This window comes from Salvelinus alpinus, chromosome 39, assembly GCF_045679555.1.
Source record: "Salvelinus alpinus chromosome 39, SLU_Salpinus.1, whole genome shotgun sequence".
Lineage (NCBI taxonomy): Eukaryota > Metazoa > Chordata > Actinopteri > Salmoniformes > Salmonidae > Salvelinus > Salvelinus alpinus.
Window position 1 is genome coordinate 3,372,856 of NC_092124.1, and position 18,373 is coordinate 3,391,228.

An 18,373-nucleotide genomic window follows, 5' to 3' on the forward strand; every position below is an offset into this window, starting at 1 on the left:
AATTATACAGCACAACAGTCATTATAGAGTCCAAAAGTTATAGTTGGCAGTCAGAAGTATGTACATTTGGGCCTACTTTTAATCCGTCTGTCTGTATATTTCAGGACATGGCATACGAGGGTGCAGTGAGATACCCGATGGGTTGGACGATACTTTTCTTGTCAATCATCTTGGAACTGGGGCATGGCAATGAGAACATTTTAGAGACCCCCATCTTGGCGGTGTAGAGGAACTTTTTTTCTGCCAATTTCCTGTCATTCTAATACTTTCTCCATGGAGCTGAGAACTTTTTGCAGTTTTAAAGCACATTTTCAGTAATTCTGCACATTTTGCCATTGAATTGACAGAAAATGTTGCCATTTTAAAGCAAATGTCCTGCAATTCTATGCACTTTGCCATGGCTAATGGTGTGTTTTTTTGCGCAAACAAAATCAATACTGCTAAATTCATTGTTTTCGTCATTTTCAATTCTCCCTGACTGTCTAGTTTTTATTTTGGTGATTTTTTTTTTAGTTCTCAAAGATTATAATAAAAAATTATATAGATATAGATATAGATATATGAGAAAGGTCCATCATACTTTATCTAGTTTCAGTTGTTTAAGTTTACACAGAAATATTTTTTATTTTATTTTTTAATTAAGTGGCCCGAAAAAACGCTGGCAGAAAAAACATTTTTTGCCAGGAACATCCCGGAGGTTGACCTTGTTCGCTCCTATCGAAGCGCATTCTCTACCCTCCGCCACCACAGCTACATCTCTGGAACTAAAGTTAAAGTTACTGTCTGACCTAGTTTATTGCAGAACTTGGCATCAACTGTGCAGAAAAACAAGCTTTCTTTTTTTCCCAACACACATTTCATTACCTGAGGGAACAGCACTGTTATGTTTTCTCCCCGGATCGCTGGGACGCCTGTTTATCTCTATCGCAGTGTCTCTCCCCCTCGGTGAACAAAACCAACCACTCATATTGTCCCGCTGGCTAAAAGAGAACAAAGTGGAGTTTTTCTAAGGTTTCCACTTTAGAAAGGGCCTAAATGACAGATGTATAGGATGTATCCCCAGGTAAGCTTTGTGAGTCTTCTGCGTCAGGGCTGACTTACTGGGTCGGTTCCCAGATTAGCTCACAACTGGTGTCACAATGACTAGGAACGATTGCATGTACTTTTAGCCTAAGCTGTGACGATTCCAATTACTTCTAAAGCCCTGATAATGCTACTGCCCCCATGTTGGGAATTTGGGCTACAAGCTCAATTAAACAAACGCTGACTGATGTGGTAGTGGTGAGTCATGACGGGCAGTGTTTTGAACAGCCCCAAGCCTGACTGCTGCCGCGTATGGAGCTCTGCCTTCTGCTCGAGGCCTCTGGTTTGGTGTTGCCCTTTGGCATATTATGTTTCAAATGTGCAAATCATGGCTGGCTGTAGCTGCCAGTGGAAATTTCCACTTCAGAATCAGATAGCGGCCTTTGTTTCGGGTGCAGGGGGCTCGCCACAAGCCCTCTGTGAAACACTGGAAACAGTCAGCTATTTTAATACAAAAGGGGGGGGGGGTGTCATACAAAAGCATGTGTTCTGAACCAAAACTATAAAACTGGAGTTTGTAGAACTGCTTTTTCAACTTGATTTCTCAAGGAAGATTTCATCCTCGACAAAGCGGGTGAAAGCCTGATTTAGTGTGAACGTGTTGCACTACTGTCTATGACAGTTAGTGAACTACTGTAGTGACTTTTCTGATGTTCCTTCATAATGTTTCAACCTGCCATGTTTGGTGAATCTCTTCCTCCATTGAGCGTACTCTAACCACCATGAAGACCTTTTACCATAGGATACCTTAACAAATTCAAATGAAAACATTTTGTGATCTTGTGCTTCCTAGTCACATGCGGTAGTGACTGTCAGTTTCCCTTAAATCCCAGATGTTGCGACGGAGAAGAAATCCTCAAAAATGAATCTGTGGGTGGAGGTTCAAAGGTTAAGTTGGTCATCATCAGGACATGTGATTTGTCCGCTAGCAAATTGATCAACCATTCTGTAAGAGCGCTTCAGGGAAAAAACCCCAGCTCAATATGTTTTGCCTGAATGTCACATTCAGGTTATTGACCATGGGGGGTTGGAAAATGGATGTTGTGTCTAGATAAACCACTGACTTACCCCGCTTTGGACCATTCCTGTCTCTTAGTATTAGACCCTGTCCAATGCAATGGAAAATTACTGGAATGATGCAAAGAGGATTCTTCTTTCACTTTCTATCTACTTGGCTGCTATCTGGTGGGAGGGACTTCCACGCAACTCTAATTTTAGGTCCAGTGTAAGGCAATGTGCTCTGCTCTGGGGTTCCTTAGTTTGCCGCAACAGCACGGCTCAGAGTGGATATGGTATTACGGCCCCATGCCGGCTTGTAATGTGATTAGTGAAAGCCACGGGCTATGCAAGGGAGAAAAGGAGGGTAATTTTGTTAGAGCCTTTCAAAGGGTATCTCGGGTTGTGGAGTATTCGGACAGATTGAGGTATGAAAGCAATGATTTTTCAACACTTGTGTCAAATTTAGCCATTACATTTATTGCTGGGGGGGGGGACAGGCAACCAGGAATGCACACTAAAGATAGCTCCTTCATGGCTGTATGAATTGAATACCTGTAATGTGGAGATAACCAACAGTTTAAATGGTACAGCTTGCCAGTAAACCCCACTTACACCACCACTCCCCTCCAAAAATAAGGACATTAACTTGCACAATAATCCCCAGACTACCCACATGGTAACTAACATCCTACCATTTGGGCGGTTACTCTGGTGCAATCCAGGAACCAGCGGGCAGATCCATGTGACAGACGCATGGAGGCAACGAGGGGAAAACTACAGAGGCCTCGCCCTGAGGTCACCCAGTCCCAGCCAGGGAAATCAGATCCCTTATCACTGGGCAGACTCTAGTCAAGTGTTTCTCATACTAGTCCTCGTCCTGGGAGCCTCAGGCGATCCACATATGCAATCTATTCCAGTACGAACACACCTTAATTCAGCTGGTCAACAAGCCATCATCATCAAGCCCTTCACTAGTTGGATCAGGTGTGCAAGCGGTGGAATCGATCAAATGTGGGGAAAGTGCCCAAGGACATGTATAAGAAACACTACTTTAACTAGAGAAACTGCCTTCCCTCAGTGGTGGTATTATTAAGGTTCTTGTTTCCCCGCACCCAAAACATGTCTGACTGGGACTTCACTGTTCAGTCTGTGATATAAGAAACGCACCGTCTTTGCATGTGTATTTGTGTAGGCAAACCACTGTGTGAATATTAGAACTTTTGCTCAGGTCAAGGCTTTGGGATTGGACATTATCCTTCAGTCTTGTCTGACTAGACTAAATTGTAATCAATAAAGCAGGGTAGTTTTATTGCAAAACAATTTGGCATTAACTAGGCTTTGGCTACTGTGTGTGTTGGCATTAGCTAGGCTAGGCATTGTTTGGGTTAAGAAATGTTTTGTCCCATCTGTTTCCTCTTTAGATGATTTGTGAGGATGGCTGCTGGTTAGTGGCTGCTGGACAATGGCTGAGAGGCACTCCAGAGTGCTTTGAGAGAGTGTGTGTGTGTGTGCAAACAAGGCATGTCTCACTTCCTATGCAACACCTCTGTGGTTTTATGGTGCTTAGCCAAATACATTTGAATCGTTACAGCATTCGTTTAGACTATATCGTTGAAAAAAATCGGTTCAGTAACCCCATACTCACTAGATGCTCCCCTTACTTTGGGGTGGCAGGTAGCCTAGTGGTTAGAGCGTTGGGCCAGTAACCGAAAGGCAGTTCAGAGATGAGAAGAAGTAGGAGCTAGGGAATTTTCAGGCCCTTTTTGTAGGATATTTTAGGTACTTTTCTGTGACGTTTGTGCTTTTCTTTGAGGGCAGTGGTGTGCGAGCGGTAGATTCTGTCATTTATAGGGTCAATAGTCCTGTCACACTGACTGTCAGTTCAATTGGCTTTGTTCTGGCACTGTGTGGAGGCAAGAGAAGTGTACATTGGATTTTTTCCCTCAGTGGCCTGATTCAGTACAAACAAGGGACATGTGAATAAAGGTCCACGTCGTGAGGTCGCATGATCTCTGGAGTGAGTTTGTGAGTGTGCGTTTTATTTGTAGGCATTTGTGTGTTTCAGCCCCACAGAGTAGCTGGCTGTAGATCGTAGACTCCCTACCTGTCGGTGTCTCTGTCTGGCTGTCAGTGCCCATTTCAGAGTTTGTCTGTCTTTCTGACCTTCCCTGTCAGTACTGAGAGGCACGGGCTCTGGACCGGTTACTCAACTTCCTCGGCTTCTTCGACATCCTGCTGTATAGACCTAAATAGAAACCCCAGTGATGAAAGAAGAAAATGTCTTTCAGAAAGCAGTCGGTGGCAGAATTGAGGAGATGGTCAGTGTCAGAATTTAAAAGGGATGAATTAGGACTCCCGATAGTGTATTTTCTTCTCATTTTTCTTGCTCCATTCAATAGCGGGACAACATACAGCCCTGAGTGACACCTGAATCACGCCTTTTGTGGACGATGTCGGTTGTTTACCGCGACGGGGTAGGGTTACCGGGACGACGGGGTGTACCCGGGACCATCTAGCTGAGCGTATCCTGATACTTTCCATTAGCAGGGGGTCGATGGTGGACAGGGGCCTGCGACACAACGAGGGGAGGAAGGGGTTCTGGGAGGGATTCTATAAATCACCTTGGACGAGATCCCCAAGAGAGACGTTTTAAAATCCTCTCTTCCCTGCCCGTTCCCCAACCCCCCCTCCTTACCCCAACCCACCCTACTTCAACAGCAGCTTGGCAACTTTGCTGCTACGTTGACATTTAGGCCTAGACCTGCACTCCCAGATCTTACATCAATTGGATCAAAGCCGTGTACTGTTCGTCCTCTGTGTGTCAACACCCGTGCAGTGAAAATGTATCTATTTAATCAACTTAACATCAAACGTGCTTACTGTAATAGGCTCGATGTTGGGGAATGTAGTGGTAAGAAGTCCACCATTTTGAGATGATAGTCAGGGGCAGAGGACAGTTTGTCATGGATTGTCATGGACTGAAATGGTCTATGTGATTCAAGTCCTCTTGTAGCAAATCCAATTTTATTTGTCACTCGCCGAATACAACCGGTGTAGACCTTACAGTGAAATGCTTACTTACAAGCCCCGAACCAACAATGCAGTTTTAAGAAAAATACCTTAAAAAAAAGAAAGGAAGAAAAAGAAAAGTAACAGACAATTAAAGAGCAGCAGTAAAATAACAATCGCGAGGCAATATTGCAGGGGCTCTGGTTAGTCGAGTTAATTTAGGTTATATGTACATGTAGGTTGAGTTATTAAAGTGACTGCATAGATAATAGCGGCGTAGCAGCAGCCTAGAAGAGGGGGGGGGGGGGTGCAAATAGTCTGGGTAGCCATTTGATTAGCTGTTCAGGAGTCTCATGGCTTGGGGGTAGAAGCTGTTTAGAAGCCTCTTGGAACTAGACTTGGCGCTCCGATACCGCTTGCCGTGCGGTAGCAGAGAGAACAGTCTATGACTAGGGGGGCCTTCCTCTGACACCGCCTAGCCTGTTAATCAGTAAAAAAAACAGATAGGCTAAGCTTTAATGACCGCAAGTCGTCTAATGGTCAGTCATAAAACTCTGAACCAAATCACAGTATACTACCAGGAGCACCAGTCGTAAAAACAAACTGCTCCTCCACACAAACACACATACACCTCCTAGTCTACTTCCGTCATGATAAGTTAAAACAGTGCCTTCATAAAGAGGTGAGTGATCGTATCTACCTGCCGTGGCCTTGGCACCCACCCAACAATGTTTGCCCGGTGGGTGTTGTGTAACGACGCGTGGCTCTGCCAGCCTGGACAGAAACGGCGTTTGTCTCAGCAAGCCTGCTCTGGTGTGCTTGTGTGTGTGAGTGTGCGTACATATGTTGATCTAATTAAATCAAAAAAACTAACAGGTCTGTGAGAGCCGGAATTCTTACTGGTTGGTAGGTGATCAAATACTTATGTCATGCAATAAAATGCAAATTAATTACTTAAAAATCATACAATGTGATTTTCTGGATTTTTGTTTTAGATTCCGTCTCTCACAGTTGAAGTGTACCTATGATAAAAAATTACAGACCTCTACATGCTTTGTAAGTAGGAAAACCTGCAAAATCGGCAGTGTATCAAATACTTGTTCTCCCCACTGTATATACATTTTATAAATAAAAAAATACCTTGGATCCGTGCTTGAGGGCAGATGCATGGAAAGCTGTCAGAGGACACTGGTGTTTTTTTTCAGAGTGAGAGGACGGCAGGCTAGGTGAAACACTGCACTTAGCCTACTGTAGGATACCACAGACAGCTGGTGGATCCTTAGAGCCTTCTGGGAGGGAAGGGTTAATCCTATACACCCCCCGCATGCACTACATACATACGTACTTTTGTGTATATATAGTGTATACGTACAGTATGTCGACACTCCTTCAAATTTGTGGTTTCGGCTATTTCAGCCACACCTGTTGCTGTCAGGTGTATAAAATCGAGCACACAGCCATGCAATCTCCATAGACAAACATTGGCAGTAGAATGGTCTTACTGAAGAGCTCAGTGACTTTCAACATGGTACCATAATAGGATACCACCTTTCCAACAAGTCAGTTCAAATTTCTGCTCTGCTAGACCTGCCCCAGTCAACTGTAAGTGCTGTTATTGTGAAATGGAAACGTCTAGGAGCAACAACGGCTCAGCCGCAAAGTGGCAGGCCACACACGCTCACAGAACGGGACCACCGAGTGCTGAAGCGCGCAGCGCCTGTCCTCGGTTGCAACACACACCACCGAGTTTCAAACTGCCTCTGGAAGCAACGTCAGCCCAATAACTGTTTGTCGGGAGCTTCATGAAATAGTTTTCCATGGCCGAGCAGCCACACACAAGCCTAATATCACCATGCGCAATGCCAATGGCACAAGCTCGCCGCCATTCGAGCAGTGGAAACACGTTCTCTGGAATGATGAATCACGCTTCACCATCTGGCAGTCCGACAGACAAATCTGGTTTGGCGGATGCTAGGAGAACGCCACCTGCCCAAATACATCGTCCAACTAAAGTTTAATGGAGGAGGAATAATGGTCTGGGCCTGTATTTCGTGGTTCGGGCCCTTAGTTCCAGTGAAGGGATATTTTAACGCTACAGCATTCTAGATTCTGTGCTTCCAACTTTGTTGCAACAGTTTGGGGAAGGCCCTTTTCTGTTTCAGCATGTAACGAAGCGAGGTCCATACAGAAATGGTTTGTCGAGATCGGTGTGGAAGAACTTGACTGGTCTGCACAGAGCCCTGACCTCAACCCCATAAATTTGAACGCCGACTGCGGGCCTAATTGCCCAGCATCAGTGCTGACCTCACTAATACGATTGTGGCTGAATGGAAGCAAGTCCCCAACGTATAGTGGAAAGCCTTCCCAGAAGAGTGGAGGCTGTTATAGTAGCAAAGGGGGGACAAACTCCATATTAATCCCCGTGATTTTGGAATGAGATGTTCGATGAGCATTCTTTTGGTCATGTAGTGTACAAACATACAGTGCAATCGGAAAAAAATCAGACCCCTTGACTTTTTCCACATTTGTTACGTTATAGCCTTACTCTAGAATAGATTTTTTTTTTTTTATTCTCATCAATCTACACAAAATATCCCATAATTACAAAGCAAAAAACATCGTTTTTTTGCCAATGTATGAAAAATAAAAAAAGGAAATATCATATTTGCGTAGGTATTCAGACCCTTTATTCAATACTTTGTTGAAGCACTTTTGGCAGAGATTACAGCCTCAAGTCTTCTTGGGTATGACGCTACAAGCTAGGTAAACCTGTATTTGGGGAGTTTCTCCCATTCTTCTCTGCAGATCCTCTCAAGCTCTGTCAGGTTGCATGGGGAGCATAGCTATTTTCGGGTCTCTCCAGAGATGTTCGGTCGGGTTCAAGTCCGGGCTCTGGCTGGGCCACTCAAGAACATTCAGAGACTTGTCCCGAAGCCCTCCTGTGTTTTCCTGGCTGTGTGCTTATGGTCGTTGTCCTGTTGGAAGGTGAACCTTCGCCCCAGTCTGAGGTCCTGAGCGCTCTGGAGAAGGTTTTCATCAAGATTCTCTCTGTATTTTGCTTTGTTCAGCTTTCTCTCGATCCTGACTAGTCTCCCAGTCCCTGCCACTGATAAACATCCCCACAGCATCATGATGCTGCCACCACCATGCTTCACAGTAAAGATGGTGCCAGGTTTCCTCCAGATGTGACGCTTGGCATTCAGGCCAAATAGTTCAATCTGGTCTCAACAGACCAGAGAATCTTGTTTCTCATGGTCTGTGAGTCCTTTAGTTGCCCTTTGGCAAATTCCAAGTGGTCTGTCATGTGCCTTTTCCTGATTTTCTTCCATCTAGCCACTCTACCATAAAGGCCTGATTTGGTGGAGTGTTGCAGAGATGGTTGTCCTTCTGGACGGTTCTCCCATCTCCACAGAGGAACTCTGGAGTTTTGTCAGAGTGACCATTGGGTTCTTGGTCACCTCCCTGACCAAGGCCCTTCTCCCCCGACTGCTCAGTTTGGCCTGGAGGCCAGCTTTAGGAAGAGTCTTGGTGGTTCCAAACTTTTTTAAATATTTTTTTATACATTTGCAGAAATGTCTAAACCTGTTTTCACTTTGTCATTATGGGCTATTGTGTGTAGATCTATGAGGACATTTTTTAATTTTAATACATTTTGAATAAGGCTGTAACATAAGATGCGGCTTAAAAGTCAAGGGGTCTACTTTTCCGAAAGCACTGTATTTGCACACACGTAACCGCACACTACATACATATTATAGGTCTTCTACATGCCCTTGAACTGTAAATCTCCCCTTAACACTTACATTGGACTGTATACACGGAATGTCTTAACCAGGGTCTAAAACGAACTCAGGTCAGGGCTCCACAGTGCGAGCATTTCACTTGCATTTGCGGTAACCTCCCGCCTCATGAACATTTTTGTCTCATCTGTGATCTTTTGGTTAAAAAATGAGATTAAACAATATACCACGTTACTTCTTACTAGTAATACGTTTGTTTTAGAAACATTCCATACATGTTTTGTTGGTGTAATTTTAGGGACCAAAAAATATTTATCTACCTGCCACAGTGGATGCTGGACCAAAAAGTACAGTTTAGGCCCTGGTCTGAACATATGGGTTTCATGTTACCCCAGAGTGTGTGTGTGTGTGTGTGTGTGTGTGTGTGTGTGTGTGTGTGTGTGTGTGTGTGTGTGTGTGTGTGTGTGTGTGTGTGTGTGTGTGTGTGTGTGTGTGTGTGTGTGTGTGTGTGTGTGTGTGTGTGTGTGTGTGTGTGTGTGTGTGTGTGTGTGTGTGTGTGTGTGTTTTGCCTCTGGAATGTATATGTCAAAGGTCCATGTGGACCCAGTGTGTTTGGGAGCCCCGTTAAGTGGCGATAACCGGGCTTTCCAGTCGTGGCCTTGTTTTGATAGAGGTTGGCGTGGAGCCACTGCATACTGGCAGAGCAGGGGGCAGATTCAAGCCCCACCGAGAGGGCAGCAGTGTTTATGACCACATACCAGCCTAGCGGCTAAGCTAGGGAGACTGAGGGTGCTAAATTGTGATGGTGTTATTACTACTGTTCGTTGTGTGTGTGTGTGGCAAGGGGAATAGGAAAATGAACAGAGGCTGAGCTTCCTCCTCTTCCAAGCGCTGCCGTTCTCAAAGTTATAGATTTAAAGATTGGGTTCCGCTCAACACTATGAAGGCACCACGCGGGTGAGTGTGTGTGTGTGTGGGTTAATGAGTGTGTGTCTTCTGGAAGTAAACAGTGTGAGTGGAAGGCAGGGTTTATGTTTTATTTTGTCTGTTGGCTTGGCTGTATAGGGAGGTGTAACTGTAAACTGTGTGTTAGGGTTGGGTGGTATCCAGATTTCCTACCTTCTTACCGTGCCTGTGTCATCCCGGGATATACGGTATTACCGGTAGTGCGCACAAGGGGATGTTTTTTTAACACGTAAAAAAAAAAGTCCCCAAAAACGTTATTTACCAGAATGCTAACAAGTACTAAGGAATCCCCATAGTGGATGCTAGGTAAACGCTAACGAGTGCATGCATTTTCTACTAAGACCGCGCATAAAGTCATGCAAGCATGTCAAAACAGTTTGGAGCACGCACAAAACAAATATTAGACCGCAGGGATCTTAATCTAGGAGGGGATTGTCTGCTGCTGTCACCAAGAAGCTTGATCTTGCTAGCTAACATTAGCCAGTTGGCAAAAGCCAGTTCACAACTTGACTGCAGGTATTTATTTAAAATGTACAAGTATTAAAAAATAAATAAAAACGTATTGGAAAATCCATACCGAGGATTTTTCTAAATTCATACGGTATAGCCAAACTTTTCTGTGTGTTTTTGTTGGTCTCTTTTCGTCTTTTCATTCTTAGGCATGTCCAGTCATGTCCCTCTGTGGAGAATGGGGATTTTCAGTTGTAAACCACACAAACACATTCTCACTCAGGAATTGTATTCTTCATTTTCTTCAATAGTAGTAGGGTGGGTGTGTGTGTGTGGACACATTTTAATATACTTGTTAGTACCAAAATTCCACACAAGAATAGTAAACCAACTAAAACTGTGAGGACATTTTGCCGGGCCTCACTATTTTAGGGTTCGTCGTTAAGTTTCTCTAGGGTTAGAGAAAATAGGATTTTGAATGGGAATCAATTGTTGGACCCCAAAAGGTGTGTGCATGTGTGTGTAAAAATATGTCTATGGTGTATGTAAGCACCTGAGCTGAGACTGGGCTTCTACCACTACACTATCAAATTAGAGCAGCAATGTATGTTAAAAAAAATTCCCGCTTCGACATGCAGTGCTGTTCTGAAATTAACAACTTTACCCTACCCTTTATATCAATCACCATATATACTGATTGTTTAAAGCAAAACTACCAAAACTAATGCTAATGATGATCTTGAACAATAAAATCGAATGTAAGCTCAGATGGGAGTTGTCTCCGGTAGCTTAATTTTATTCAGGTAAAATACAATTTTCAACAGTGCATTTGGTTCCAATAACCTAGAAAATTACATTGGTTGTCATTTTACTAATAAAGCCTAATATTGCGCTAGCCATTTTACAAGCATTCGAATGCTGAAGATGTCGCACAGATGTACAAGATCAGGAATAGGCCTACCTCACAGTGCGCAGTTTGACTAAGCTACTGTAAAGCCTTGGTTTGTTTGGCCGGCAAAAGGACTTTTAGATCAATGACCGTCAACAGAGTTACATGTTATTTCAACACTTAAGGAGAGGAAACGGGACACATGTTCTCACAAAATATGCTACTGTAGGTTTTTTCCGGAAGGTAGAAAGAAATGAATATGAGCAACAACAACAAAAATGTAAACCGGCGATTCGTAACATTTTAATCGATTTTATGACCCGACCCATGCTACATTTGGATCGATGCACGTGTATCTTAATCATTTGAACCGGGGACCAATGCGTAGTTGTTACATCCCTTATAGGCCTACATGTTTTTTGTTTTAGTGTCTAGTTTTCTGAGCGTTCTGTCAAAGACGTTATGTCGATGGGTAAAGTAGGCTACATGGATGTCAAATCTATGTAAACAAATGAGTACATAAACAAAAGGAAACCTGCTGCTGAATCCCAGAGGTAGCCTAAAGCTACAATAACAATCTAGGCCTATATTCCATAGTCTAGAGACGTAGGAACAGACACAAGAAGTAGGCACAGATTTTCATGGGGACCAATGTTCCCAGGCCACTGTGTGGGTAGCTAGCAATACAAGGCTCACAATGCTCAAACTATATTATTGGACAGATTTGCTCAATGACTTGACAACCCCAATTTAGGCTAATATGTTGCCATTGGCTGTTATGCAGACACCCAGTAAGAGTCAGACCGAATCAAATGTTTTGCATGTGACGTTACGCAACTAACAAATTGATATGATCGTGGTGGCCTATTGTCGTCAATTCACCCTACCTATTGTCATTGTGTGGCAGGCTGGAAGCCATTTCAAAGCTTTCTGCTGGCTATGAGAAATTGTCCAGCACTCTCTCAGCCCTGTAGTCACATACAGTCCTGCGGTCAATCTATCACTTCATCACACCCCCTAATCCGTGTCTCTCGTTGCAGGATATCCATGAGCTCCGATTTCCAGCACTACAGTTTCAGGATGCCTAATATCGGGTTCCAGAACCTTCCCCTCAACATCTACATTGTGGTGTTTGGGACCGCCATCTTTGTCTTCATCCTCAGCCTTCTCTTCTGCTGCTACTTGATAAGGTATGATCAACACTGATGTGTCCTAGTGGATGTAGGCTAGTTCCTAGTTTCTATAGTCTCCTTTGGAAATCTTTGTGTTTAGGTTTCCTTGCCAACGGTGCCAGACAGTGTAGATTCTTAGTGTGGAGTTATTACATTTGTTTGACCCCATATTTGACCCCATTCATTTTTTTTTTTATTTTTTTTTATTGAAATCAACAATACTTTTTTGATGTTGACATCAACCAAGCCTCACTTCAACGTTTACGGAGGCCATTATTTTTAATGCTAGCACACTGAAGTGTTTGCAATAAACCACAGATTCTTCAAAGCTGATTGACATAGGCTAAATCCATTGCTTCGAGAATGACTTGGCATATCCAATTATGAGACCGCAGTGTTTTTAATCTCAACACCAGTGGTCAAGTAAATTACTTTGTTTGTCCCATATGAGATGCAGCATTTTCACTGTAACCACATTGGTTATTGATATTTTCATACCACTGAGTTAGATGTTAAATACGTCCAGACTGCGAGTGAATTCACAGTCATACACTAAAAAGGCATTGCTCGGGTGTCATTACTCTGCCAATACTTTGGCACCGGTCTTATGTTGGATTCCATTCGAGCGTCGTACTCAAGGCCACCCCCCCCCCCCTGTTTCGCCTCCCAGGATGGTATGTTCCACCATGTGATGGTCTGCTCTCTTTACAGCACACTGTGCGTCCCAAATGGCACCCTATTCCCTACATAGTGCAATACTTTTGTCCAGAGCCCCATAGGGGCTGCCTAATGAACATGGTTCAGGCTTTCTCCCAAACACGAGTAGCCTAGTCGTGCTGTTTTACAAGAACTCGGTGTACTAGAGGGATTATTTGTGTCCTTCAGTCCAAGCAGCGCACGTTTCTCTCTCTGCTGTAGTTTGTGGAACTAGGGGGGACAACATATTTCCCCTATAAAAGAGGGTGATGCTTTTAATACAGCTTTAAGCCAGTATGACGTGAGAACAGAAGGATAAACAGCATGAGAGAGGAGAGGAACACAGGCAGATGGTACAGCTCGGGAGAGAAGGAAACTTCTTTAATCCTTTTCTCCACCATGTCAGTGACAAAATGTCCCAAATGGCACCATATTCCCTATATAGGACACTACTTTTGACCAAAGCCCTATTGGCACTGGTCAAAAATAGTGCACTATATAGGGGATTGGGAGTAATTTGGGAAGCAGCCACAGGCTTTTCACCATTCACACTAGTTTACTTTGAAGACCTGCTTTGAGCACGGGTAGAAACACAGAGTTAGCCGAAACGAAGAACATTTAGGCTACTTTAATCGAGCAAAGGCGCTCATGTTGTAGGACTTGCTAAACTGTGTTGCCAGCCTGCTATCATCAGATGTGATGATGAGACTAGAATGTGTGCATTTTCAGGCTCCCAGCATGCAACACTCAGCGGGGCTACCAGGCAATCCGGTAGTCCATCAGCTGCATATAAAAAAATGACTTGTATCGTGTCCGCAGCAAATAAGGCTGGATTTGTATCTGAAGTGTAAGCCCTGTTACCTAATGTGTTCAGGCAACAGGGTTTTGAACTCAAACTATGACCTAGCCTAACCTTTGCGGCTCCGAACAAAGCTTCCAAGGCTTTTACAACCAACCAGCGATATGTAATGCACTAATGAACTGCAGCAGTGGTTTTAAAGTAGTTGAGTGCACAGATGGACAGAAAAGCGGCAGGTCTGTCATGCGCTTAATGAATGCCTTAAGTAACTGAAGCGAGGCTCGTGTTAGTCCAATTATTAGCCAAACGGTCAAATTATTACAGTCTGCTTCGGTCTTTTAACAAACCAAAATCCACTTTAGTTTGTTAAAAGCTCAGGTTTGTTAAAAGCTCAGTAAATGCATGTTATCCAAGACGGGTCAATCTTATTTGCTGTCATTAGGCCTAAACAACTCCTTTCTTGGTGGTCTGGATTTAATGAAACTGTATGGCATATTGGGTCTAAATTCAATTTTAATTTTGTGTGTGTTTATCATGTTCTTTTCAAATTAACCCTTTTTTCATAAAGGCTTATAAAAAGAGATTCAACCGCACAGTTTGGAGAAGGTATCGTTGACTTGATCATCTGAACTGGAGAACAAAAAACCCACCAGAAAAATGATATCCAGGCTTGTTCTCCCCTGCTGAAACACTTATTCAAAGCTGCTTAGCTGCATAATCACGACCACAACTCCCAACCTCGAAGAGGCTTGTGTCGTGCTTCTCATGTGAAGTCCTTAGGCATCCTCTCTTCTCTTAGATGGAAATCCAAGGGCAGCTGTATAGATGTTGGTATAAATCTAGCACCGTTTATGCATGCTTCCAATTGGCATCTTATTCACTATATAATGCATTACTTTTGACCAGGGCCTATAGGGCTCTGAGTGGTTAACCAGCGCTCAACACGGCTGAACCGTGGACAACTAAATTAGTATTATCTTCTTAAAGAATGGCCCCGTCCCTTCAGCACGTTTGAAGTCCCAGACCTTGCTGTATTATATTGCTCTGCAATACGATTTTTTTTTACTGGAGATCTTATTGGCTCTCCACTCTAGCCCCTCTGGTCTAATCAAGGTGGTCATTGGCCAAGAACGTTGGAACTCTGTAGCATTTCTTACCTAAAGCAGCGAGAAGCAGCGTGTCTCAACCCAAATTCACCCTGCCCTGTACCTAACCCAGCGGGGGGGAGATGGTAAGTGTGTTTCTGCTTTTGTTTCGATGTTTTGCCCCCCCCCTCAAGACAAACTATGAAATTGATGCAGTGTCACGTTAAAATTCAGGGAGGAAAAAGAAAAGGGGGAAAAAGGTGGTCTGATTTACCAGTTAATTTATATAAAAATGAAAGATGGTGTCGTTGTCCCAAATGGCACCCTATTCCCTATATAGTGCACTACTTTTGAGCAGAGTCCTATGGGCCCTGGTCAAAAGTAAAGCACTGTGTAGGGAATAGGATGCCATTTGGGACGTCGGACGTTTTTACTCTGAAAGGCTTCTAAAGATGCGGTCTCCCTTTCTAACACCTGTGGCCCCCATGGTTCCCTAAATCACAATAACCACCCACCCAACCACACACACACCACAAAACCACAAGGCCTCACTGGATAGGCTACATTTCCCATTTATATTAACAGCACAGAAACAGTTTGATTAGCCTTGACCAAGTTTAATTTCCTTTAGAGACAGATGGACGAAACACTGAGCCCGGTCTTAACTTTAGCCCCCTTCACATCATACCGAGGCTCCAGTGTGAAGTTTCCCCTAGATACAGATCTAGGATCAGCTTCCCCCAATCCTAACCTTAACCATTAGTGGGGAAAATGCAAAACTACCCATAGACGCTCATCTTGCGTCAACTTCACCCTACTCCTCACACCCAGTCCACAGATGACCCTCTAAAAGCTGGGCAAATATGGGACAAGGAGAGGGGAACGAGGCCAGTCGGGATCTGGAGCGGACGTGCGAGCGCTCGCTCTCCCGGTGTGGCCCAAGCAAACACAGCTCGGACAGCTTGACGTGAGGCTGAACGTCACAGCTAGACTCGACTCCCTCCTCTTGGTTAGTCCCGAAGTCCACACACATACGTGAAATAAGCCTGTGGCTGGCGACACATACACACACACACACACACACACACATTTCTGTTTTAGAAGTCAGTTACATTATTTTAGTATAGGAGTCCATGGAAAGATCACATTCTTAAGCACCACGTGGCCCTTCTGTGGGCCCCTGTACTAAATGTTACCGACATTTTAATCTCGCCCCCCTCACACCATGCTAACAGGGCCACTCATCAAATCACCCCCTGCCCCTCACCTTTGACAACCCCTCACCTCTGACCTCTGCCCCTTGCACAGTGGGAGTCTCTGCACCTTTACCCGCTGCTCTCTTTCAGAAGGTGTCAGTCTCTCTCCTAGAACTGTGCTGCTGTGTGTTACAGATCCCTCAGCCTCTCGCTCTGCTCCGAGAGGTTAAGGTTACTAGTAACGGAGGTAAATCTTCAACACCTAATGTATCTCAATCTTTCTCTTTTTCTCCCTCTTTTTTTATTTTTTTATACACTGAGTGTACAAAACATTAGGAACACCTTCCTAATATTGAGTTGCACCCCCTTTTGCCCTCAGAACAGCCTCAATTCGTTGGGGCATGGACTACAAGGTGTCAAGCGTTCCACAGGGATGCTGGCCCATGTTGACTCCAATGCTTCCTTAAGTTGTGTGAAGTTGGCTGGATGTCCTTTGGGCAGTGGACCATTCTTGATAGACACGGGAAACTGTCGAGCGTGAAAAACCCAAGCGTGAAAAACCCAGCAGTGTTGCAGTTCTTGACACACTCAAACTGGTGTGCCTGGCACCTACTACCAAACCCTGTTCAAAGGCACTTAAATCTTTTGTCTTGCCCATTCACCTTTTGATTGGCACACACACAATCCATGTCTCAATTGTTTCAAGGCTTAAAATTCCTTCTTTAACCTGTCTCCTCCCCATCATCTACACTGATTTTGAAGTGGATTTAACAGGTGACATCCATAAGGGATAATAGCTTTTACTTGGATTCACCTGATCAGTCTGTCATGGAAAGAGCAGGTGTTCCTAATGTTTTGTACACTCTGTGTATATCCCTCCTACTGTCTTTCAATTCTGTTTTTTCATTAAACATGTTTTATTTTTGTCCATTGATTTGTGCTAAAGTGAATGGCTGGTGTATGACAATACAAACCGACCACTGGTGTTATCTATGATATTCCTTTTTGCTTCAGGTGATGGGAAAATGTGTAAACGGGAGTTACCAAAATAGTTATTTGTTTATAAATGTCTGTTAATATCCAAGCTAGTGTAATGTTAATGCACTACATATTGACTGTTCGTAGTAAAAATGTTCACAGGGTGGTGTGTGTGTTTGTGTATATATATACTCACTGTTTTCATAATATTTGTGGATCTATTCAGATTGCTTTGTGCTTGTCAGCTAGGCCTATCTCATGGCTGACTTTCTTCAAGTTAGTTGTCATTTTCCATTCACACACCGATGCGCGCCCAGACACTTTTCAAAGGGTTATTTATCTTAAGAATGTGGACTTGAACTTCCTTCCCTATGCTTGGCTGCCTCTCTCTCTTGAGTTGACCTAAATACTCCTCTCCCATAAAGGGCTTTAGCTGCCCAACTAAAGATGAAGGTTAATGTGCCCAGTCGTTTCCTTTCCTTGTCTTCTATCCCCTTGATCACTGATCTAAGAGGACTTTAAAAGTGAAAACAAAATGTCCGAGCCCTATCCAGTCCTATCACCCATCGTCGCTTGTTGAAGGTCCAGGCTGCATCACATCCGACCGTGATTGGGAGTCCCATAGGGTGGCGCACAATTGGCCAAGCGGCATCCAGGTTTGGCCGGGATAGGCCATCATTGTAAATAACAATTTGATCTTAACGGACTTGCCTAGTTAAATAAATAAAAAAAGGTCAAGGGAAGAAGATCAAGAAAGGAAGCTGTTTAGTTTTATTGGGATATGTACTGTAGTAAAGTAAAGCTCCCATTTCTCCCCCACAAATGACCCATCAGTCTCTCCTATCTAGCCTAGTCAGCAGTAACAAACGAAGGCCACTACGATAAAGTCAGGAGCTCTGGTTAGTTAGGCACTCTCACGTGGAAAGCATCCCTGCTGCATTCAAACGAATGACGGTGATAAAACCATGTGTTCCGCTGGCAGAAAGCGTCCGTGGGGGTGCTGAAGAGTTACTCATGTAACAGGGATGATTGGTTTAAAGATGTATCCTAGGCTATAACCACCTCAAGCTGTCAGTTGTGGTACTTTTTTTTTTTTTTTTTTACGCTTTAGAGAAACTATTAGTCTCTTGACCTGGCGGACATTTTGTCTAAGCAGTCCAGGTCGGACCAGACCATTCATCATTCAGTACTGGGTTAGGCCCACATTAAATTGAGTTGTGTCGAGGCGTGGAATTCCCACCTAGTTGTGGCAGAGGAGCTGTAACACAGCGCGACTGCTGACCAGTGCTGCGTCAAAGTCGTCACAAGGTC

At 44.0% G+C, this 18,373-nt stretch overlaps 1 protein-coding gene across 1 annotated transcript in view; it reads left to right on the plus strand.

The window, feature by feature from the left end:
• rnf24 (ring finger protein 24) overlaps window positions 1–18,373 on the plus strand; it is a 50,724-nt gene that overhangs the window by 16,636 nt on the left and 15,715 nt on the right. Inside the window, exon 2 of the mRNA XM_071388280.1 lies at window positions 12,177–12,326. Coding sequence (XP_071244381.1) covers window positions 12,184–12,326 — 143 coding nt within the window. The 5' untranslated portion in view covers window positions 12,177–12,183. The remainder of the gene's footprint in view (window positions 1–12,176; window positions 12,327–18,373) is intronic.